At 44.8% G+C, this 25,473-nt stretch overlaps 1 protein-coding gene across 3 annotated transcripts in view; it reads left to right on the top strand.

The window, feature by feature from the left end:
- Nucleotides 1-25,473, top strand: part of LOC125436916 (ovostatin-like) — a 110,296-nt gene that overhangs the window by 30,902 nt on the left and 53,921 nt on the right. For all 3 annotated transcript variants that reach the window (XM_048504288.1, XM_048504289.1, XM_048504290.1), the window contains exons 7-16: nucleotides 1,747-1,915; nucleotides 3,154-3,238; nucleotides 5,517-5,634; nucleotides 10,478-10,607; nucleotides 10,807-10,916; nucleotides 16,400-16,558; nucleotides 20,881-21,108; nucleotides 22,466-22,520; nucleotides 22,660-22,805; nucleotides 24,646-24,795. In XM_048504288.1, coding sequence (XP_048360245.1) covers nucleotides 1,747-1,915; nucleotides 3,154-3,238; nucleotides 5,517-5,634; nucleotides 10,478-10,607; nucleotides 10,807-10,916; nucleotides 16,400-16,558; nucleotides 20,881-21,108; nucleotides 22,466-22,520; nucleotides 22,660-22,805; nucleotides 24,646-24,795 — 1,350 coding nt within the window. The remainder of the gene's footprint in view (nucleotides 1-1,746; nucleotides 1,916-3,153; nucleotides 3,239-5,516; nucleotides 5,635-10,477; nucleotides 10,608-10,806; nucleotides 10,917-16,399; nucleotides 16,559-20,880; nucleotides 21,109-22,465; nucleotides 22,521-22,659; nucleotides 22,806-24,645; nucleotides 24,796-25,473) is intronic.

Here is a 25,473-nt window from a genome sequence, read left to right on the forward strand (position 1 = left end):
GCCTTCCCCCTCCCCCTTTTGTTTTAGGGGACTTGATAGTAGGCGCCATCTATTATGTTGATTTTAGTATGCTGCGTTTTAATGGGATGGGGTTATTTTATATAGAGCCAAAAATTAACTACTATTTAATGGATTTTAGCCTTTGATCTATGGGCTCTATTTCTGTTTTTGTTCACTGTCCTGAGCCCTTCAGGGGAGGGCGGTATAGGAATATAACCAATAAATAAATAAATAAACAAACAAACATTTAACTGGAACGGTATCACAAAAGAGCAGGGCAGTTTAAAAATATATCATCTCAGATCTCTTCTAACCACTAACACAGCAGGGTTTCCCCCCCCCCCAAAAAATGCAAAGATGAGGAGAACGTTGTCAGTAACGTGGTGTCCAGAAAGTATCATGAACCCAGGGAATGAATGAATGAATGATTCCTTAATTTTTAAAGATGATACTCATAATGGTTCTTTGGACCATCTTTGATCCTGACTGGGTGCAGGCTTATAAAACTGTTAAATAAAATATACAACTAATAAAAGATTAAACGGTGGAAATCTCCACAGTTGTCAGTACTTCCGTGTTTTAAAAGCAAAGCTGCTAGTGACAGGACATTCTGGGGAGCATTGGTCCATTCCACACAGCCTAAATAAAACATCCTGAGAGCTCTTTAAAAGGCATCCTGGGCAATCACTCCACACAGCTTTCCTCCCAAGATGTCCTCAGACACCTTATTTCAGCTCAAGTCATCTCTTTTTGAGTCTGGGTGAGTCTGGGTCACCTTCCTTTCACTGTCTGTTACCTGGTTTAGCTGGAAAAAAAGGGTTTTGTTGAGAAATAAAAGATTTGGAATTAGAAAGTCATGGGATTCAGATGGTACACCTAATTGGGGTATGAAAGATTCAGATGGTACACCTAATTGGGGTATGGGTGGAGGAAGGGGAAAGTGAGGATGATGTATGAGTCTGAAATTGTGTGCATCGGGGAATGCTGCTGTAAATTTCGTTGTGCGTGCACAATGACAATAAAATGCTTATGCTTATGCTTAAGCTTATGCTTAAAAAGTCAACGTCAATAAGGATTTTTTAAAAAATCATTCTGACATGCCATACTGAGAGTACAGGGAAAACATAAAGCTAGGATTGTGTCGGAAAACACTGGTCCGTTCCTAAATAAGACGCCTGGGAATGCTAAAGAAGGTGTCCTGGGAACCACTCTGCACAGCTTTCTTCCCAAGATGTCCTCAGGATTCCTCAGCCCTTGTAGTTGACAGGTTAGCAGGAAGACGAAGAAGAAGAGTTTGGATTTATATCCCCCCCTTCTCTCCTGTAGAAGACTCAAAGGGGCTTACAATCACCTTGCCCTTCCCCCCTCACAACAAACACCCTGTGAGGTGGGTGGGGCCGAGAGAGCTCCGCAAAGCTGTGACTAGCCCAAGGTCACCCAGCTGGCATGTGTGGGAGTGCTCAGGCTAATCTGAATTCCCCAGAGAAGCCTCCACAGCTCAAGCGGCAGAGCTGGGAATCAAACCCGGTTCCTCCAGATCAGGGTGCACCTGCTCTTAGCCACTGCTCTTAGCCACTATGCCACTGCTGCTCCCAGGAGCTGATTGGTTGCCAATAAAGTATCCCCGTTAGCCCTAAATATATGCCAGTCAGATGAATTTCTAGAGAGTCTCACAACATAACTGCAGGACTCAAAAAAAGGGAAGAAAGTGGGAGATGACTCTCTTAATTTCCTCCTTCCTTTCAGGATCCCCAAAGCAATAGGATTGCTCAGTGGAAAAATCAAACTTCTTCCACTAGCTTCTTACAACTGGAATTGCAACTTGATGAGTTCCCCAATCTGGGAAACTATAGAATCGTTGTTGCTGATGAAACAACCTACGACAGTGATCAGTGGTTTGAAGTAAAAGAATATGGTGAGTGGTCACTGCAGAGCTCATCCGTGGCCCTTTCCACACACATCCCTTAAAACATTTATAAAACATTGGTCATTTCCTCACAACACAAATAAAATGTTTTGAGGTCACAAAGTAAAATTTTCCCTGCAGGATGTCTGCACAGCTTTTTGATCAACATTGTTGGAGAATGGTTTATTTTTCCTCAACTTTTTTTTATTTCGAAAACTAGCGACTTTCCCCCCTGGAACGTTTTCAAAACATTTCCTACTTGCTGTGCGAAGGGCAGAAAATGTTTTATTTTTCCTGCAAAAATGTAAAGCTTTCACTCCCGTTTTGTTGTGCCCGCCATTTTGTACCACTTGTGAGTCTCCGTGCTGCCCGCCATTTGCAAAGTTTTCCCCAAACATGTTCGCTTTGCTCCCATCTCTGCCGGGCAACATTTTGCTGATTTAAGTATACAAATCAACCCAGCAGGTTGTAGGCTGATTCTCTGAGCACCCACCATTCTTCAAGTCCCCCGAGCACGTTTTCTCCCTGTGGCAGCAAGTATGACACCATTTCACTCACAGAGCTACAGCCACACCTCCACTGTTGCCTGGTCATTGCAGGGAAATCCCTTTTTCACTCTCTTTTTAAATTTTGTGTGTTGAAGCTGTGAAGCTACACAGTTACAGCCCCTCAGATTGCAGGACAATCAGCATGGCTGCGGGGATTCATTTCCGTATGCCTTCACACAGCGATGCATGCATTGTGAACGAACATAACAAAGAGAAGCATTCTCATGCAAAGGTGCATTGTTTTCATGGGCTCAGATCACTTCCTGAACGTGTAAATGGCAGACATGCAAATGGAAAAAAAGGAGAAGAGGGTTCATTTATAATGACCGAAACTTGTTATAAACATGCTGTGAGGAATCCACCATTGTGTGGTGAAAATACAGGCCAAATATAAACTTCTGACCTGTTCTAACACAAGTCTTTCAAGTTGCGCAACACAGTAGGTTTAGTGACCTGATAGCTATGATGCTCATTTTAACAATTCTAGCTTCTTCTTATACCTAGCCTCCTTTACGTTTTTCCCCTTTTAGTATTTATACTTTCTGTTTTAGTATGTTTTATCCTTTGTATACTATTCTTTATTCCATTTTCTTATGCCGGTGTAGGAACATAAAAAAGATTTGATTGATTGATATACTTCCTAGTCAATAGATCTGTATTTTGCCCCAACTGACTTTCCCCACTGTGATTTATTCTCAGTGTTGCCAACATTTAGTATGAAAACTGACGTACCACAGAGGGTCTCGCCTTTTGATGAAGAGTTCAAAGTCAACGTTTGTGCCAAGTAAGTTCTGAAGTTTAAAAAAGGGTTTAGGGGGGAAAAAGGTGTTTCACTTTTTGTATCTCAAAATTTTAAATTACAACTGTCTGGAAGGTAAAATAGTTTCCCCGCCATGGCTGGGGACTACAGTTTGTACAGACTCCAATTAATAAGCAGGTCACAAACCTCAATTGTTCATCAGGCTGATCATCAGTGTACAAAATGGGCCAAACAGAATAGTTCAAGGGTGCATTCTTGCAGAAGGAGCAAAGCTGCAGTGTAAATATTCAGCTAAAGAGGTAAAAATCATTGGGAATAAAGTCGGTCCTACGCTGATTGTCTTGGTGCCTTAACAGGTCCATTTATATAGGTTGTTCTGTGACACACACCCACACCCTGCAAGTTCTACAATCCCAACCCCTCTGCTGGCAATTTCTATGGTTCAATTCAGATATTGGGCCTTTCCCCACTTACCTTAAGCCCCACGCTACTTGAGGAGAGTAGCGCGGGGTCCCCTGGTATTCCCCACGAGAGGGGCAGCGACAGCGCAGCTGCCCCGATGCTGCCGCTGTTGCGCCCCCTCCGCGCACAGCGTCCCTGGTGCTCTTGCAAAGGGCGCCTTTTGATGACCCCACACAGAGTGCGGGGTCGTGGGGACACCTGCGCGCGCGCCTGGGATGCCACGCGCTGAGAGCAGCACGAGGCATAGGGGGGATCAGGGTGAGTGGGGAAATGCCCATTGTCAAACCTGGTATCATATTCTCTCCTTACTGATTACCTGAAGTTATCCCACTGACTAACAGACAAGGGTGTTTTTTTTTCCTGTTATACTTGTAATTCATCTTGCGGCCCAGTCAGGAAGACTGTCTATAAATGAAGACAATTTTTTACAAAATTAGTTTTATTATGTTTCTTTGCAGAGTGGAACAGTTTGGCTTCTGGCATCCCTAACAGAGATGCTGGCAGAATTTTAATTACCTGGTTGAGATGACAAATTAATCCAGCTTGTAACACTGAGACCTGTTCCCTGCATAAGTCTAAATTTCCTAATATGCCCTATACAAAATCAGACCATTGATCTATGAGCATTGTCTACTCAAACTTGCAGTTACTGTCCAGTGTCTGGGACAAAGATATTTCACATCACCTGCTATCTGGTCCTTTTAACCAGAGAAGGTGGGGGGGGGGTTCAACCTGGAATTTTCTACAAACAGATGCTCTACTGCTTAGCCACAGCTCTCAAACAAGGCTTTGCACATACAGCAAGAGATAAACAATCTAAACTTGTTGGGTAGGCTCATTCCGCACATGCAGAATAATGCACTTTCAAACTGCTTTCAGTGCTCTTTGAAGCTGTGTGGAATGGCAAAATCCACTTGCAAACAGTTGTGAAAGTGGTTTGAAAATGCATTATTTTGCATGTGCAGAAAGGGCCGTAGTTTATAAGGCTCTGGGAAACCACAGACAGCCCCAGATGGCTCCAGGAAATTTCCCAACCATGATTTGGTAACTCTAAGAGCACCCAGGGAAAACAGGAAGTTGGCCCTTCCCACACAAGCCCCTGAAAAGGTTTTGCAAACATTTTCAAAAACCCGTTTGTCCAAATCCACCCCCTCAAAAACGCTTCCTGGATATCATTTTGTGGTCATTACGCTTTTAAAATTTATTCTTAGAAGCTTCAAAGTCTCGTGTTGCGATTGTCTAGGGATCGTGTCTACGTAGCTACATAGACACAACCCCCCAAAAGAGAACCTGACGGAAATAAAGTGCTAGGCCGCCAATGGGAGCTCAGAAAATGACAGCAACAAGCAAGTCTAGGGACCGAAGAGAGGCACGGGAAATGTTTTAAAGAGGTCGCACAGCACGTAAAAGCATTTTCAAGATGTTTTCACAAAAATAATCACTAGGGAACTAATGAAATTAATGGAAATTAAAAATTTTCAGGCTAGAAATAGAACTTTGGTTTGGGCTACAAGCCATGCAGAACTCCATGGGGGAAACATTTTATTTCCTGTCTGAAAACGTTTTATTTGTGCTGTGTGGAAAGGGCCATTGTGTGGTCTGATTCTGACTAGCCAGATATGAAGTGTGTCTCTTCTCAGTCGAATGGCCCATGCCTTATCCCAGGGTTTTCAATGCATTCTCTGCTAGTTCTCCTTCTCCCTATCTCTTCAGCCAAAACCAAAAATTTATCCTAATGGCCTCAGCGTCAAGTGCCACTCAGAGCTGAGACCCGGTGACTGTCGGCTCTGAATCTCTCCTTCTGCCCACAGATTTGATGGGTCTCTCTTTTTCCTGTCAGGTATACCTATGGCCAACCTGTCCAAGGGGTCGTCCAGCTTCGTGTGTGCAGGCAGCGCTATTACCACCCCCGGTGTGAACGGGATTCTGAGGGGATATGTGAAGCTGTTAGTGCACAGGTATTACAACCACCCTTTTCCTAGAACTGTAGAAACTTGGGCCACTGCACAATGCTTTTACTTAATATTTCCTTTTCCCCTCACAACCCACCCCACCCAAGGTGCATTGAAAAAATCATACATAGCGCTACATGATACGCAGTATATAATGTTATAGCCATGAAATAAGAGTTTACAGTCTAAAGTTTACAATGACTATTTCTTTTTTAACTGATTGTGTAGACTTATCATATTCTCAAAAGTAACAGAATAGGAGACCAATCTTCTACAAACTTATTTTGTGCATACCTATATCGTTCCCAGAATTTCCATATTTTCCCCATCGACAGGATATACTATGCCTTCCTTAGCTATTTCTCAATACTTGGTGCTTTCTCCCATCCCATTAAATACATCTTATTAGCTGAGATCCCTTTGGGCTTAATGTTCAAAAGAGATGTGCTCAGTGGTGGGATCCAAAAATTTTAGTAACAGGTTCCCATGGTGGTGGGATTCAAACTGTGGCGTAGTGCCAATGGGGCTGGGTGGGATACGATGGGGGCATGGCCGGGCATTCCTGGGCGGGGCTGTGGCAAGGATGCAGCCGCTGCGCCGGTCCTTGGGCGGGAAATGAATGCACGCAGGCACAGGCTGCCACGCACACCGGTGCACCTCCTGCTAGACTGCTTCAAGTTCTGCGCACTACTGCTGAGAGGAGGGGCGTAACTAAGGCAAAAATCAGGTGGCAAAATCACCCATTAGTAACCCCCTCTTGGCACACACAAATAATTAGTAACCTACTCTCAGGAACCTGTGACAACCTGCTGGATCCCACCTCTGGATGTGCTGGGTTCTTTTTGCATTTCTTTTTGCAAAATTTATCTCATTGGCTTTTTATGCATGCAGTGCTTACCTCACAACTGTGTCCTTTGCAGTGATTTTTTCCCCATTTTTTTTGTTTAAATGGGTCCAATCCACCATTTGTTTAAATGGGTCCAATCCACCATTTCCTAATCCTGTACTTCCTTGTTCAATCCATGCAAGAGGAACTACTCTTGTGTGGATGGAGAAAGTTGGGAAGAGCAAGAACATCCAAAGAAAGGGAAACACGTGTTGATTCTCTTTGCTTTCCTTGAAAAGCCATACTTTGGGGCTTTTTCCACTACAGAAGGGAGCTAAGGTCAACTTGGTTCCCTTCAGTGGAGGGCGATTCCAGGCTGTCCCCACAGCAACTGAGTTGACCCCCTGGAGCCGAGCTAAGTGGGTGGAGTCATCTTGGTGCCTGTTTCGCTCCTCGATCGTGATTGGCGCTTGTGTTACGGTGGGAAACGGGAGTGTTCTCTTTTTTTTACAGTTTTTACAGTTTATAGTTACATGCGCTTTTTGCCCGCCACGACTCTCCTGTTCTGCACATGCCACAAAAGCGGCTTGTGATTGGTTGAACGGATGAGGTGTCGTTTCGATGCTTCCCCACTTTGAAGCAGTATTGACCTTGTTCCGGCAGAAAAGTGTAGTTCATAACTGCGACAAGGATGTCGCAGCTCTGAGGGGGGGGGACTGAGACAAAACAATGTTGAGCTCGGTGGCAGTGGGGATTCACTGAGGCGAACCTAGGTAGAAACCAGTTCAACTCGTGTCAGTGGGGAAAGCCCCTTTGAGAGCTTTCAGAAACCACAGACATTTTCAGATCTGAGAGCGTGGTGAGTTCTGGAGAGGGGAAAACATGTGCGTAACTAAGAATCTGACCCAAAGTGAATGTACACTTCACTTCACAAAGGAGACCACAAGCACATAAAAGCCCACTGACTTAAATACCTTATAATTGAGCAGTTCCACTAGATAAAAATAAATGAGCCCTATGTTCTTTACTTTTCCAGCAGATATTTGATGTAGAAGATGTTCTTTTTCTTACCCTGTCTGGTGCCTTTTGAATTTCATCACGGACATCCAATTCCATGGCCTCAGATAGGGCAGAAAAGGTTGTCTCCGTGTACCCTTGTCTTCCTTCAGGACTGGCATCCATACCCCTTGAAGTGGGGCATCTGCCAAGGCCTTCCCTTTTTTTAGTGGGCCCTGGCTGGACTTTTGGAGGGCAGGAAGGCCTCTGCCACAACAACAACAACAACAACAACAACAACAACAACAACAACAACAACAACAACAACAACAACAACAACAACAACAACAACAACAACAACAACAACAACAACAATAACAATAATAATAATAATAATAATAAAAAACACCAACAATAACAATAACAACAATAACAACAACAACAACAACAACAACAACAACAACAACAACAATTTGCAAAAAGTACGGCCTGCCCTGTAGCAAGACCTGGTACGAGCACAAGCCAGAGAAGTCCACAGAAAATGAAGAAGCAAAAATACTCTGGGACTTTAGAATACAGACAGACAGGCACCTGGCACACAACACCCCAGACATAACAGTGATAGAGAAGAAACATGTTTGGATCATAGATGTTGCTTGTGCCAGTTGACAGCAGGGTAGAGTACAAAGAGCTGGAAAAAGATCACAAAATACAAGGACCTACAAATTGAAGTTGAACGATTGTGGCAAAAAAGAACAACAGTAATCCCACTAGTAGTCGGTGCTCTAGGAGGAATCCCAAGAAATCTTGAAAAACATCTGGAAAGCCTAAACTTGGACAGAACATCAGTCCACCTGCTGCAGAAAGCAGCACTTCTAGGAACTGCACATATTCTACGCAAATACCTCTAATATCCTAGGTCCTTGGGAAGGACTCGATATTCAGAGATGAATTCCAGACACTTGTGCTGTGTTGTTATGTGAATAATAATAATAATAATAATAATAATAATAATAATAATAATAATAATAATAATAATAATAATAATAATAATAATAATAATAGTTATGTGTTATCAACACCTGGGCCATACCCGTCATCAGATACACTGCTGGAATTGTGAACTGGATGCAAGCAGAGCTGGATGATCTGGACAGAAAAACAAGAAAACTGATGACAATCCACTACTCATTACACCCGCGTAGTGATGTTGACAGACTTTACCTACCCAGAAAATCAGGAGGTAGAGGGCTTCTGCAAGTGAAACAAACGGTGGAAGAAGAGAAACATGTACTGGCAGATTATGTGAAAAACAGTGAAGAACCAACATTGATGGAAGTCAACAGCAGAAAACTGCTCAAAGTGCAAAAGACAAAGAGTGAATACCGTAAAAATACACTGCAAAGCAGAAGAGAAAACTGGCAAAAGAAGGCTCTCCATGGACAGTTCCTAGAAAAATTGAGGACAAAATTGACCAGGAAAAAACCTGGTTGTGGCTCACAAATGGAACTTTGAAAAAGGAGACTGAGAGCTTGATTCTTGCAGCCCAAGAACAAGCAATTCGAACAAACGCCATCAAAGCCAGAATTGAAAAGTCAACTACAGATCCCAAGTGCAGACTCTGCAAGGAAGCAGACGAAACAATAGATCACATACTTAGCTGCTGCAAGAAGATCACGCAGACGGACTACAAGCAGAGGCATAATACTGTTGCTCAGATGATTCACTGGAACTTGTGCCACAACTACCATCTGCCTGTGACAAAGAACTGGTGGAATCACAAACCTGAAAAGGTCACTGAAAATGAACACGTAAAACTACTCTGGGACTTCCGAATTCGGACTGACAAAGTTTTGGAACACAATACTCCTGACCTCATGATTGTGGGAAAAAAGCAAGTGTGGATAGTTGATGTTGCAATTCCTGGTGACAGCAGGATTGATGAGAAGCAACTGGAAAAACTTACACAATACAAGGATTTAAGGATTGAACTACAAAGACTCTGGCACAAACCAGTAAAGGTGGTCCCAGTGGTGATCGGCACACTGGGTGCAGTGCCTAAAGATCTTGAACGGCACTTAAAAACAATTGGCGCTGACAAAATCACCATATGTCAGCTGCAAAAGGCCACCCTACTCGGCTCTGCACGCATTATTCGTCAATACATCACACAGTCCTAGATGCTTGGGAAGTGTCCGACGTGTGATGTAATACAAAATCCAGCATATTGATCTTGTTTGCTGTGTATAACTGTTTTGTAATAATAATAATAGTTATGTGTATGTGTATTGTTATGTGGATGATGATGATGATGATGATGATGATGATTAAAGAATGTTGGTTTCGTCTTATTGTTCAGATCTGTTGACCTGAAATAATCAGACTCTTGAGTTCAGAGATCAGTTTATTGACAGGAACATTACGAACGGGATTCAAGCAAGTCTTGCTGGAATTGAGTTTCACTACACAACCTCTGGCTAATATATGTTCTCCAAACACTCCCCCCCCCCAAGGGAGTCCCCTCCCTTAGCATCCCAGCAGGGTGAAAACACTAAAAACATTCTCAGACTACGTGATCCTCCAAGGCCCTAAACAGAGATTAGGGTGAAGCCTCCAAGGTCCTAAACAGAACTAACTGCTCTGAAGGGTGAGAAAAATTGTTATGTGCCTAAAAACAAAAATGCGCAAGCATAGGGTTAACAGCACAATAAGCGAAGGACTCCCACAGTACCACCTTCTCTTGGCCCAAGAACCAGGCAGGAATGAGCTGACATTTTGGACTCCGCATAGAACTATTCCTTTCTATAGTAGGGAGTTTTGGTCCTGTCTTATTTACATTGTTCCTTTCTCTCTTTCATATACACACCTGCCGACCTTCATGTATTTGATGCAGGGTCTGCAAAGTCTAATAACTTGACAACATTGGAAGCCTTTAATGTGCTTTATCGTGATTTTTGACAAGGCAAATGAATGCAGCTGCTTCCCTAGATCCAGCGTACTCACTGCCATATTTCTGTCACTTTTCAGCTGGATAAAGACGGCTGTGTTTCCAACATGATCCAGACAAAAGCCTTCCAACTTCATGCTGGTCTGGGCCGAGATCGCTATTTCTATGTGTCTCTTCAAGTAAGCACAGTTTTGACGGAGAACGGAACAGGTAACAACCATTATGTAATAGGTAACCATTCAGTAAAGAGTTAGTTATTTTTTTAAAAAAAATGGATTGCATTTGTATCTTGTTTATCTTCCATGTTGCTCATGGAGTTCTTTTCTAGCAGAAAAAAAAACTAATGCTGCTCTCTTACTTCTTCCTCCTTCCTGCCTCTAACTGTCATGTGTTTTTAAAAATCTCACAGGTATCCAGAAATCGACAAGGGACTATGTCTCCGTCTACCTAGCCAAAAAGTCCGTATCTCTGGAACACGTAGATCCATACTATAGACGACAAATTCCATACACTGGAAAGGTAGGGAACTCCGGGGAGCATATTCTATGGGGAGTAAATGCTCTGCCATTGTAGACGGCATCTTCTTCTGTTGACTCTTTCAGGACACACGGTGTCTAAAGTCTTGGATCACGTGATATGCAAAACCGTGGTTCATTTAAACTAACTCTTGATGATAGAATGTCTGAACGTGAGCCACTCAATTAATTATGGTTAGGGCATGTCAAGCCAGGACCTAAAACCATACTGAAATTGTGTTATTGGTTTCCACTTGTCTTAACTGTGGCCCCTTCCGCACGCACAAAATAATGCATTTTCAAACCACTTTCACAACTGTTTGCAAGTGGATTTTGCTACTCCGCACAGCTTCAAAGAGCACTGAAAGCAGTTTGAAAGTGCATTATTCTGCATGTGCGGAATGAGCCTATGGTTTTCACATGACATACAAGTGTGGCTGTCCTGGTCTCAACCGGGCTGGTTCCCTGGCGGTCTTTGCCGTAGTGCAAATTGGAATTCTGCTAAGTATCTGAAGGAGGAAGTGGAAAGGATGAATATAGTCTTCAATTCTGGGAGTCTGTGAGAGGGCCCATAGATCTACCAGAGATCCAGACCGAACAGGTATATGTGTGACCAGGACAGAAAGTTTATCTCACTGACGCCCCAACAGTTGAAATGGTCAGCTTCACACAGCAAATGTCTAACAGGTTGTAGTCATGATAAAGGAACCCATTTTCCTGTTTTCCTATTCACATGTGTTCCATGGCCTGAATTGTAACATCAAAATTAAATAGTACCTATTAGTGGTATCACTCATTAGTGGTATCATGTTTCTGCTAAGCCAGTGGTGGCATGGGTGCCAGAGGTGGCACTCAGAGCCCTCTCCGTGAGCACGCATGCATAGAGATTGTCGTGTGATAATAGTGTAATTATTTCAGGGAGATTATTAGCATTAAACCTAAGACCTAATTTTGGGGAAGAAGTGTTAAGAGCTGTTAAACCCTATTGATTTTCATAGGAAGAACGAAAACGTGATCCTTTACCTGGGAGTAAACTCGGTTGCTGGCAATGGGGTTTGCTTCTGAGTAAACCCTCCTAGGGTTGTGATTCACCCGTCTGAAGCGTTGCACAGTTGCTTCAAAGCAAAGCTACTGACTACCACCAAGCTTACTCCCGAGTAACACGCACCTTGGAGCCAACCGTTTTTTCTATACTAAAACCTCAGTATTCAGGTTAAATGGCCATGTTGGCACTCTGCAATAAATAAGTGGGTTTTGGGTTGCAGTTTGGGCACTCGGTCTCGAAAAGGTTCGCCATCACTGTGCTAAGCTGTAAATGAAACTTACATACATCAGTCACATGTGCCCTTTAGTAAACGTTTCGTTCTCCCCCTTTTTCAGTAATTATTTCCAGTAATTTGTTCTGTAAGACAATACCATAAAGAAATTATTTTAACAAAGTTGTTTTATAATCCCCAGAAATTTATGCACCCCCTGGAACTTGTTATTCAGAATCCCTTTTACCCGAGAACAGTGTTATTCCTGTTGTCTCTCCTTTCACTCTCATCCCTGAATCACTAAAGCTCTGTGCATGGATAAATAACAATAGTAATGAATGTGGACTCCATCCACCTGCATCCCTTCACAGGAATGCAGAGAAATCTATGCCCTGATTGAGACCATACGGCTCTACCATATTAAACCGAAACACCAGTTGGGACTCAATATGTTGCCATTTCTTCTTGATGTCAGTGTAAACTGCCTTTTTGTCCAGTGCTGTAAGAACCAAAAATCAGAGAGAATCAGGCGCATGGTCCTTTTCCAGAAAACGACTAACCATCAGAGCTTCTCTGATCTTATTGCGTATCCTGGATGTATGATCCCAAATTCTGACCTTGATCTTCCTTGATGTTGTTGGATCCATTGCAAACCACATGGACGAAAGGCAATATACACAATGTTCTCTGTATTACAGTTAGTAAATTTAGTCATAGTCCATGTGAAGCCTGTTCCACCAACTTTTCTATTTTGTTAGCCGCTAGGTGCAGAGTGGTGATATTTAAGCCCCCAGGTAGTGGCTGGAGATCTCCCACTATTACAACTGATCTCCCTGCAACAGAGGCTCATTCCGCACATGCAGAATAATGCACTTTCAAACTGCTTTCAGTGCCCTTTGAAGCTGTGCGGAATAGCAAAACCCACTTGCAAACAGTGGTGAAAGTGGTTTGAAAACGCATTATTTTGCGTGTGCGGAAGGGGCCAGAGATTGGTTCAACTGGAGAAAAGGGCCACTTTGGAAGGTGGACTGCGTGGCATTATACCCCATTAATCCACTCCCCAAACCACTCCTTCCTCAGGTTCCACCACCCCCACCACCCCCAATCTCCAAGTATTTCCTATTCCAGAGCTGGCAACTCTAGCTCCAATGCAGTCTGATCTTCAGCCTAGTTAAAGCTGGCCATACCTACAATCCCTATAGGGAAGGGCAAACTTCTTTTCTCTTTCTCTTCTTGATAAGGTTTGTTTGGATTCCCGACACACACACACACACACACACACACACACAGGTTTTAGTACTGCTAGAAAGGCAGGATATAACAAAACCAGCATGGTGTGATGCTTACAGCATCAGACTGGGATCTGGAAGTTTTGAATCCCCGCTGTGCCACGAAAGGTTGCTAAGAAGCCGGCCACACAGTTGGAAACCTTACACGTGGCAACGCCTGCTCCGCCCTTCCCTCTCGGCTACTCCATGTGTTGCTCTCAGGCTTTCTGTTCCGCCTCACTCCCATTGGCAAATGGGAATCGCTCGCTGGCTGCTAGGGAGGAAAGAACCCAGGAAGATACCTGATCCTGGGTTAGATGGAATGCTTCATTGGGAAAGTTCTGCTTCTTTTTTTAACCAGGGGAAGGTATTCCACAGCCTCCCCAACAATATTTGGAGCCCACCCTGTACTTGACGTACTTTGGTCACTGTTCTCAAAATAGACCATGACAGAAAGGCTGAAAGGTGAAATCAAACATTTTACAATCATTTGCGCATAGGAATTTGTTCATAGTTTTTTTTTAGTCCGGCCCTCCAACCGTCTGAGGGACAGTGAACTGGCCCCCTGTTTAAAAAGTTTGGGGACCCCTGGTGTAGTCCTTACAGCATCAGACTGGGATCTGGAAGATCCAGTTTTGAATCCCCACTCTGCCACGAAAGGTTGCTAAGAAGCCGGCCACACATGCTGAGCGTCAACTACCTCACATAGTTATTATCACGAGGAGAAAATGGAGGAGAAAAGAACAACATAAACCACTTGGGGTCCCCATTGGGAGGGGATAGGCGGAGAATAAATGAAGTAGACATAGTAATGATGAAATAAGTCTAAACACAAATATATAATTTATTGATTTTATTTATTTATTATTAGTTCTATATACCGCCCTCCCCCTGAGGGCTCAGGGCGGTTCACAACAGGTTTAAACATACATTAAAACATAATTTAAATACCAATTGCATAACAACAGAACCCATTAAAAACGTGGATGGCGTCTGGCTACCCCCTCCCCCCCCCCTTGTGCCCACGGGAGGCCAGATGACATGGTAGATGTATTTTTAACCAGGCTGGCCAAACGCCTGGCGGAACAGGTCCGTCTTGCAGGCCCTGCGGAAACTCTGTAAGTCCTGCAGGGCCCTGATCTCCCTAGGGAGCCTGTTCCACCAGGTAGGGGCCAGGGTTGAAAAGGCCCTGCCCCTCGTCGAGGCCAGCCTGATCATTTTTGGGCCAGGGATCATGAGTAGGTCCTCCTCCGAGGAGCGGAGGGGCCTACCGGGGCAATATGGGGAGATCAGGATAATTCATGTGATGAGCAGTTTGGAATAGAGTTGCCAACGATGAGTTGGGAAATTCCGGGAGATCGGGTGAGGGGTAAAGTTTGGGTGGTTTAGGGAGGACAGGAACCTAAAGCCATAGAGCCTACCCTTCAAAACAGCCATTTTCTCATAAGCCTTGACATTGCTATGAATCTGTTGTGAAATCTGTATCTGCCTTTTATGTTGTTTGTTTGATATTGTAGTATTAAATTTATGAATAAACATATTATTTAAAAAAAACAGCCATTTTCACCAGGGGGACTGATCTCTTTTACGCTAGGGATCATTTGAAATACAGGTAGTGTAGGCGCAGAACAAGTTTTGAAAATCTTTTAAGTTTCCATGCTGATATTTTCTCTGATTGCATTGCCTTTATGATTTTATGCTTTAATTATGATCAATTAAAAATGAACCAAAGTAGGCCTTTTGCTTTCTGGCTTCTGTTACTAGCCAGATCAGCAAAAAGCCTTGAGGAAATACCCTTTGTTCTCAATTTCTACATGGAAATGTATGAGATTATGAACCAAGTTGTTTTTGAGGTCTTCTTGTCCCTAACCGGCACCCTGAGTCTGCCCTTTTCTGATACAAAGCAAGAACATGGCTAAATGTTTAGGCTCTTTGTCTAGAAAAGTAGGATGGTAGAAAACAATAACTGATAAGGGGAGGTTGGGCCTAAGTTCATAAGACATCAAAGGCAGAGTGCTGACATCTTCCAATAAGGGCACTAGTTTGCCCCAAATGTTTTGAGTAAGGGGATGATCTCCACCCTTTGCAATGATTGATTGATGATGGTGCTACCTTTGGGGTGTATTCTTTTTACTGCTATTCTGATGTAACCTATAAAAATAAGAGACAGCAGCCACTTTAGGGTGGCTCCTCTAATTCTAGCTTGCCCGTCTGTTGGCCTGAATAAAATATTTCTTTGATTTTATTCATTGTTGGCTTGAGCTTTTTGGCTTAAATATTTTGAACCCGTTACCCTGCGGTAACAGTAGGCATTACCCGGAGGCTGGCAACCTGATTTTTGTATTTATTTTTATTTTTATTAATTAGATTTTTATACCGCCCTATCCCCAAGGGGCTCCGGGCGGTGTACAACAATAAACATAATAAAACATAAAATGGCTAAATCTTTAAAAGCAGTGATAAAACAGTAAAAGCTAAATCTTATAAATACAATACAATAAAATACAATAAAAATACAATAATAAATATAAATGGCGTCCAGCAGCTCCATATTCAAAATCCTCTCCCCAAGAGGGAGGAATGGCAGGTCCCAGATGTAGAGGGCCATGAGGTAGAGGGCCATGAAAGGCGGGGAGGGGACACCATCACTGCTGAATCAACGGAGCCTGTTCTATGCTGAATTTGTAGCCTGTTCTATGCTGAATTGTTCCATGCTGAAGTGTTGCTATGTGGGTGGATAAATCCCTAGAGATTTTGAGGCTGGAGTCTGTTGAGGGAACTCGGTAGGAATATAATGCCATAGTGTCCATCCTCCAAGGCAAACCATTTCCCCCAGAGAAACTGATCTCTATAGACTGTCCTTCCAGGAGATCCCCAGATCCCACCTGGAGGTTGGCAGCCCACCTCCCCAGTTTTCCATATTGCTCCTGATTATCTTGGGCTTGTTTTTTCCCCCTTTGCAGATACGACTGAGAGATGAGGATTACGCCCCCATTGCGAAAGGGCTGCTCTTTCTGGAGTTTGACGGGAAGATTTTGGGAAACTTCACCACAGACGAGGACGGCGCTGCTCAGTTTTCCATCGACACCTCCGACCTCTATCAGCCTAGCTATAAACTGAGGGTAAACCATTCTTTAATAGAACTTTTGATTTGTCAATCGTAACAAAACACAAGAAGAACAGTAGTAATAAGAAGTTCTGAAACAATAAACAAAAAAGAAACCAGATTGAGTCTTAATTACACTTTTAGACACTGAGAGAGCTATCGTAATTGCACCAAATAATGCTCTACATCAGGGACCTGCAACCTGTGGCTCTGCAGATGTTCATGGACTACAATTCCCATCAGCCCCTGCCAGCATGGCCAATTGTAGTCCATGAACATCTAGAGAGCCACAGGTTGCAGACCCCTGCTCTACATGATCATAACATATCCAAGATATTTTTCAAAACCCTTTTTTAAAAGTGAAAACGTACAAAGATGATTAAGGCGTATAGATTTTGTTAAAAAGAAGGTAACAAGTAAGCACATTGATATGTAACTGCTGTCCTTATTTTGTATGGTTCTTCATACCAAATACAAGTTCTAGTATCGAACTATAAATGCCTTGTCTAATGTAATCGTCCTGAGGATAAATCACTGAAAGGTGAGGTGGCGTTGCTGATATGGGGCAAGAAAGCAGCTGCTCTCTGCCAGTGACATGGGGGGAATGGCAACAGGGACAAAATGGTGCCCGGACCCTGCCCCCACCCCCACGGCACCCCCACGGCACCCCCCTCCCCACGCACACACACGCACACCCCACTTACCTGAGTTTAGCTTGCTGCAAAAAGCAGCCAGTTGAAAAAGCAGCCTGGTTGGAACTACACTTCCCAGGAGACCTTGCAAGCCCCAACTTCAGCAGAGGCCTCCCTGGTGGGGAGGAAGGGGGCCTTTGTTGTTTCCACTGGCTGCTCCGGGCTGCCAGGCCTGGCGGGGTAGGGGAAGGAGGGAAGGGGAAGGATGGGAGCAATTTTCCGCCTCATGTGACCCCAATGGCCCGTGCCCAGGGCGCAACTGCCCTCTGTCCAGCCCTTGTGTATGCCCTCTCACTGCTCTCTTCTTCACAGAGGAGTGGACGTGCCTTGGAAATCACACAGGGTGGGAGGAAGGAGAGTTGGTCAAATGATTGGAGAATGCCCAAATGCAGTGGGATACCTAGGCAAACTGGTGCCCTGGGCAAAACCTGAGTTTGATGCCCCCTCAATGGGCAGAGCAGCCCAGCCGCGGCACTCACCCTTCCCAGACGGCCCCAGCAGTGCAAGATCACTGGAGGTGGAGCTCCATTTCCTCCTGCTCTGCCTCTGGTGGCTTGTGGGCAACCGTACAGAGTGGGTGGGGCTTAGCCAGAGTGGGCAGGGCTTAGAAATCAGGCGCCCCCATGTGATGAAAAATTTCTGCACCTTGGGCAACTGCCCACTTTTCACAATGGGCGGTACGCCACTGCCCAAATGCTCTTCTTTCTATAATTAAGTACGTAAAAGGTATTGGAATTGTTTAAGGGGCCACTAAATATAAAACTACTAAACATCAAAAACACATGTATTTATTGAAAATTTAAATCATTAACACTTTTAAAAGGCCAATAATAGCCTACCTTATACATACAATATCACAATCACAATACACAGAAAGGTCCAATGGGACACTTATTTGACCCTGAAAAACAGACACATTTCAGCCTTTCTCAATGGTTTCGATTTCGAATACCTTTAATGGCATATAGATTGTTTAAGATTAGCTTAGCAAGATAATAACAGCCTTTACAACTTTACAATTTCTGACGAGTTAAAATAACACCATTTAAAAATTTAGCCACCGCTTCCAACAGCTCGTAGTTGTGGCTGTTTAAAAGATATATAACCTTCTGTTTATCTGTACTTTCTCAATGGTCAAAAATAATACAGTGGTAGTGTTTAGCTACCAGACTACAAATTGCAATTATGAAGCTTTTTTTATGACTGAGACTAATTAATGAGTTGTTTAAATTGGCACCCAGTCTTACACAGAAAGCCATGTCCTTTTAAAGAGTATAATGCTGAAGAAAAAAAACTGAAGTTTTTCTACTGGGACTAATGGGAGATGATATCCCAAATCAGTATAGACTGCTTTTCATGTATATGTGTAGTGCAGCAAGAACATTGTATGCGCAAAAATGTAGAGAGGAAACAATTCCAGCAAGGGAAGACTAAATACAGGAGGTCACCGAATATTCAGAAATAGCAAAATTAGCAATCTTATTAAAGGACAGTAATACAGAGAAGTTTCTAAAAAAATTGGAAACCTTTTACGGACTATCTATTGAAAAAATACAGTAGTAGTGTAATAATTGCAAGATTTGAGATCTAAAAGAAAACAGCAGACAGAATAGAATATTAGAAATGATAAAGTGTACAACTGATCAATTGTTCCATTTTTTAAAAATAGATGCATGGACCTACAATGAATTGGAATTCAATAATGAGATAGTGGGAAGTCATAATTTGGTTATTTTCCTTTTATGTATTTCATATTCTTGTTTTGCTTTGATGTGGTGGGGTGTGAAAGTGTTTATGTTTTTGTCTGCTTTTTGTTCTTGTGTATGCTAAGAAAATTTAAAAACATTAAGAATATAAAACAATGTGCCAACCGTGCCCAATAATGCTAGGGCAAAATCTTATAATGCCTCAGTCAAAGGAAATTCTTCTAGTCCCGAGGAAATGAATTAGGTCTTCGTTCTAGCCCAGTAATTGAGGGATGCTAGTGTGGTATAGAAGAAGAAGAAGAGTTTGGATTTATATCCCCCCTTTCTCTCCTGCAGGAGACTCAAAGGGGCTTACAATCTCCTTGCTCTTCCCCCCTCACAACAAACACCCTGTGAGGTAGGTGGGGCTGAGAGAGCTCCGAGAAGCTGTGACTCGCCCAAGGTCACCCAGCTGGCGTGTGTGGGAGTGCCCAGGCTAATCTGAATTCCCCAGATCAGCCTCCACAGCTCAGGCGGCAGAGCTGGGAATCAAACCCGGTTCCTCCAGATCAGATACACAAGCTCTTAACCTCGTAGGCCACTGCTGCTCCTATAGTGTTTAAGAGTGGTAGGCTCTAATCTGGAGAACCGGGTTCGATTCCCCACCCCTCCACATGAGCGGCAGACTCTATTCTAGTGAACGGGATTCGTTTCTCTGCTCCTCCACACGACGCTTGCTTGGTGCCCGTGGACTAGTCCCAGTTCTCTCAAAACTCTCTCAACCCCACCTACCAGTGGCAAATCCAGTGGCAGGGGGGTCATTTGACCCAGGCACCATCTACCTGGGGGTCTCATTTTTCCCTCCACCCTGCGTCAACCCCTGGGCCAAATTCCCCCAACAAACTCCACCTATCCACCCACCTCCCTCTGCCACCACAAAAAAGTCCTTCTCCAAGGTGTGCAGGGCAGACAGGTGAGCAAGCAAGCAAGCAGCATGTCCTCCCTCTCTCCCTCCCAGCACCTTCTCTGGTTTACCAGCCAGGCAGAGAAATCCTCCTTCTCCTGTTCCTCTGCCTCGCTGGTAAGCTGCGGGGGAAGCCAGGAGGGAGAGGGAGAGGCCACACTGCCCTCCCCCCAAAATCTTCTCTTTGCTGCAGCCAGGGAAGCATGTGGTGGTGGGGGGCTTTTTGGCAGTGGAGGGTGGGGAAACAGTGCAGAGCACAGTGGCCTTCCTTTGTCCCTCCTGACTTCCTCCTTAGCTTGAGAACAAGGAGGCTGCTTCTACCTAGCTGGGAGGGAGCTTGCACTGCACCGCTTCCTCGTTCTTTCGCTCTCCTGCCCTACGCACAGTGGTGGGATCCAAAAATTTTAGTAACAGGTTCCCATGGTGGTGGGATTCAAACTGTGGCCGCTGCGCCGGTCCTTGGGCGGGAAACGAATGCACGCAGGCGCAGGCTGCCATGCACGCTGGTGCACCTCCTGCTAGACTGCTTCAAGTTCTACGCGCTACTGCTGAGAGGAAGGGCGTAACTAAGGCAAAAATCACGTGGCAAAATCACCCATTAGTAACCCTCTCTCGGCACACACAAATAATTAGTAACCTACTCTCGGGAACCGGTGAGAACCTGCTGGATCCCACCTCTGCCTACGCACCTTAGAGCAAGTCGGAGGCAGCCTCAGGCTTGGGGGTGGTGGAGGCACTGGAGCGGGGGGGGGGGGCTGGATAAGGAGTTCGACTGGGGGCTGGGTTTTGTGGTGGGATGCCATTGCCGCCGACCTCACAAGGTATCTGTTGGGGGAAGAGGAAGAAGGCAACTTTGGACCTCCTTAAAGGTAGAGAAAAGCAGGGTATAAAAACCAACTCTTCTTCTTCCTCCTCCTCCTCCTCCTCCTCCTCTTCTTCTACTACTGCTACTACTACTATCAGTACTGCTATTTATTGTACTTTCCTTTCATGCCAGGTTTACCATGAACCAGATCAATGCACTGAATATGGCTGGCTGGAAACAGATCAGCCAGAAGCCACAACGCAAATCAACCGCTTCTACTCCCGGACTGACAGCTTTGTGAAGGTAGAGCCAGTTTTGGAAGAACTAAAGTGCGACGAGCAAAGGCCAGTGACTGTGCACTATGTCCTCAACACAGACCACCATGAGGGAAAGACCGCTGGACTTGACTTCTTTTACGTGGTAAGTGCAGAAAGAGTGAATTGCTTGCTTCCTGTTATCCTCGCTTCACTGAATACGGAATAAGTAAGGAATTATCTGTAGTTTCAGACACCAGCCATTGCTGCTGTAGTTCATGGGCTTAGGAAATGGATATCGGACTAGTTATTTAATTTGCATTATTGCATTTTGCATTAAACACTTGCAATTCTAGCAAGCTGGGTACAAAATATACAATAAGGTCCCTGTCAGTCTGTTTTGAGACTGTGCAGCAGCTACTTATTCTATCTTATGGATTCAAAAGGAAGACAACACTGAATGTACAACCTGTCAGACTCTCGAACGTGGAAATAACCGAGACCGTAGGAAAGTCCAAAAGCAGTTTATTCCAGGTGACTCGAAGAGTAACAATGTATAACAGGATCTGAGCTAGAGAGCTCAGATCCCGGACTTATATCTTTTAATTCCCTCCGTTTCGCCCCACACCAAATGTCCATTACAGTTTCTACTAAAAAGCTACAAAGGTCCTGGGAACCTTTCACACCTCTTTGAGGATGGGCTGGCGCCAGGAGATTGCTAACAGGAGATTGCTAGGAAGGGAAGAGGGAAACAGGAAAACAATTGCAAATCACACACAGAAAGACATCAAGATACTGACAGGCATGGTCCTGACACAACCAACCCCTTAAAACGTTAAGAACATACAAAAATATTGTCAGACATAACTGTAACCTGTGTGCCAGTGCAAGACAGCCCACTTTTTTGATGGCATACCTGTGGAAAACCTCTTGCATTTGAGTAAATGCTGTGTGTTGCTTTTTTGGAATTTTCCATTTCAATTGTTGATGCCTGAATTGTTTTCTGCAGCTGCCAGTCAAAAAAGAAAAAAATGATCTGGAGTTGGTCTGGAGGGCTGCTGAGACCCGCGAACGGCCCCCTCCCCTCCACCGGCATAATTCCGGTGGAGGAGCGCCCTTTCTGCTGTGCAAAAAGGGCCAAACAAAGAAGCCTGAATGGGGATCTGTAAAGATGTGAAAGGCTCACTTTGAATTATTACCCCTGGAATGGCTGATGGAAAAATATGAGAATCGCATCTGAAGGAGAGCAATCGAAAACGGCGTATAACGTGTATTCCGTTCATTTCGTGCATTCCGTGCATTCGGATTTGTTTGATTCTATTACTCTGAGAAGGACTTGTATATTTATTGTATATTTATTGAATTGTATCACAATTTTTGCACTCTATGTCACGTTGTTGATACCCAGTGTGTGTTATAAATAGCGGTTGATGCAGCGCGATCTTGGCTGGTGTGAATATACGGACGTTGCATCAGTTGATTGATTTGGCTTTCTAACAGTGCCATTTCTTTGTTTCTTGCAGCTGCTGAATCAAGGCAAAATTGTAGATGGTGGCAAACAGCAAGTTAGTGTCAACGGTAAGTGGCAACCCTACAGCAGGCCGAATTATCTTTTTTGTCTTGGTCAACCATTTAACCACCTTACAAGGGGTTTTTTTGTGCTTTCTTCTTGACTCCTGCACCCATTTTAATTTCACGTTCCCCCCCACACACACAGTTGGACACCATGGCACTTTTTCTATCTTACTGGATGCTGATGAGAAACTGTCTCCAAGGGCCAAACTGATGGTTTATATCTTGCATGACAATGAGCTGGTGGCTGACAGCATCTCCTTTGAAGTCGAGAAGTGCTTCCGAAACAAGGTGAGAGAGCGCCAGCCCCTTCCTTTTGGGTGAGGTGTGTTTCTGTTCATTTTTGTGACACCTGTTCCCAAGGGCAAGGAGCGCAAGAATAAACAGACACGCTCGATTATCGTCAGCCGTCTAGTTTTCAGGAATGTCTGATCCTTCAGGAAGGCTGGGAAGTGTGTGAGAAATAGAATGGCCTGCTTTGGGTGAGGCCTGAAGATCTCTGGGAATTATGATTGGTTCCCAGATTACTTAGCCAATTTACCCTGGAGAAAATGGCTGCTTTGGTGGGTGGACTTTGGCCCTTTCCCCGCTTACCTTTCTGGGCCCTTTGCTGCATGCTGCTCTCAGCGCGCGGCATCTCTGGCGTGCGCCCGGGCGTCCCCATGACCCCGCACTCTGCGCGAGGTCATCAAAAGGCGCCGTTTTGAGGAGCGCCAGGTATGCCGCGCGCTGAGGGGGCGCGAGAGCGGCAGTGTCGGGGCGGCTGCGCTGTCGCCGGCCCTGTAGTGGGGAGTGCCCCTGCGCTACTTGAGTAGAGTAGTGTGGGGCTTAAGGTAAGTGGGGAAAGGGCCTTTGTAGCATTACATGTCGCTGAGGGATGTTGTGGAGGCAGAGCTTGTGGCCATCGTTCATGTCACTTGGGGGGTGGAAAATTGCCCCCTGCACCCCTCCTCCTCCCGCCCTCGGCCCTCATTCAGCTGGCAGAATCCGCCGGCTGAACAAGCAGCCCGGCGGGGCCACCACCAGGCACCCCTTGGACCTGCTGTGCCAGGCCCAACCCCACCAGGACCGCTGCCGCCTAAGATAAGAGGAGCGGGGGGAAGGCGCCCAGAGCAGATTTTGCACCAGGTGCCATTTCCCCTCCCTACACTTCTGTGTAGAGGTTATACCTGTGACCGCAGATGGCTGACTTGAGAAAGGCAGGCAAAGGGACTTGGGATAAGAGAAAGTCAGGATGTGGGGGGAACATTTCTAAAGGAAATGTCCATGATTTTCAGTGGTCACTCAGTCCCTCTGTAACAGTGTCATGGAAGAAGATCAAAGGGACTTTTGTCCTCCTGGATTTCTGGTGAGATTGCTAAAAGAAACTATTTTGGAGAGCTGGGTGGGGGCTAGGTGTCTTTGAACTGGCTTTGATATCTGCTATTTTTAAGTACACAGGAAAGTACACTCAAATCAGAGGCGTAGCTAACAGGGGACAGGGGTATGTGTGTTGCACCTGGCATGCGCCTGTGTGTGTGTGTGTGTGTGTAAAATCAAAAATGTATTTTTTGATATTTTTAGTGTTTTTAATTTGTCGCAGTTTTTAGGCTAGCAGCACCAAAAATTCAGGCTTTCATCAGTTGACACTCTTGATGATAACCAGCCATGTTTGGTGAAGTATGTTTCAGGGGGTCCAAAGTTATGGACCCCCAAAGGAGGTGACCCCATCCCCTATTGTTTCCAATGGGAGCTAATAGTAGATGGGGCTCCCCTTTTGAGGGTCCATAACTTTAGTTCCCCTGAACCAAACTTTACCAAACCTGGGTGGTATCATCAGGAGAATCTCCTGAAGGTAGCCTGCTAACTTAAACTTTGGTACTGCTAACTTAAACTTTGCTCCCCTGACAGGCACCCTCAAATGTATTATGTAAAGTAGTTAAGTGAGGTTGTGTAGTGCAGATGTGATATTTACATGGGAGCAGCTGCCATTTTCTGAAGGGAGAGGTGGGTGAGGGAGACAGACATCTTTCAAGTACATTTGATCCAACAGTAGACAAAAACTGTGTGTGGACATTTTACCATGAGAAATATCTGAACCTCGGATGGGAAATGATAACCTCCTCTGACTGAGGACACTGTTCAATTACAGGTCAGTCTGGAATTCTCGGAGAAGAAAGCCCTACCTGCCTCTACCGTTGAGCTGAACATCGAAGCTGCCTCTAATTCCATCTGTGCCTTACGGGCTATAGATAAGAGCATCCTTCTTTTGAAACCTGGCGGCGACCTGTCTCCTGGGAGCGTAAGTCCTACATTTCCATATTCCTTGAATTCAGAGTAGTACAGTCTCTTTCCTCCAGTTGGACCAAAGATACCACTAATGGCATAAGGGAGGGGATACTGATAAAGGCCCCCCTGATGTTGCTCCAGCAGTGATGAGGGTTAGGGAGCCTCAGTGCTCTGCTCACCTGACATTCTGCCCACCATGGTCGATTCCGCACTTGCGTTATCGACCTAAGTTCGAGCGGTGTTCGACCTAAGTGCTCCGCACAACCACTGGGATCGACGTGGTTTTGTACCAGCTTCGCCCCATGTAACGGTCAAATTTCTGACTCTAGTTGGGAACTACTACTTTTTCAGGGAACCACGCTCGAACTCAGCTCGATTCCAGTAAAGTGTGGAATCTCTGGTGCCAGAAGTCCCCTATTCAGCCAATCACAGCTGAATGTTTCGGGCATGCGTACAGCTGGCCAATCAAAAAACGCCACCTTCGTCCCTCCATTCCTGTGGCAGTTTTTTAATAACGTGTGTGGGGATAGACGGAACATGGCCGTAGAACAGTAGCCAATCGGAACGGAGCGGCAAAGAGGCACAGGATGATTCCGCCCTCCGAGCTGGGATCAAGCTGGTTGCAGTGGGGAACAACAATAGCTTCGACCTAAATTAGTACCCTTCTCAGGGAACTGGGTCGAACCTATTT

The sequence above is a fragment of the Sphaerodactylus townsendi genome, linkage group LG07, assembly GCF_021028975.2.
Source record: "Sphaerodactylus townsendi isolate TG3544 linkage group LG07, MPM_Stown_v2.3, whole genome shotgun sequence".
Lineage (NCBI taxonomy): Eukaryota > Metazoa > Chordata > Lepidosauria > Squamata > Sphaerodactylidae > Sphaerodactylus > Sphaerodactylus townsendi.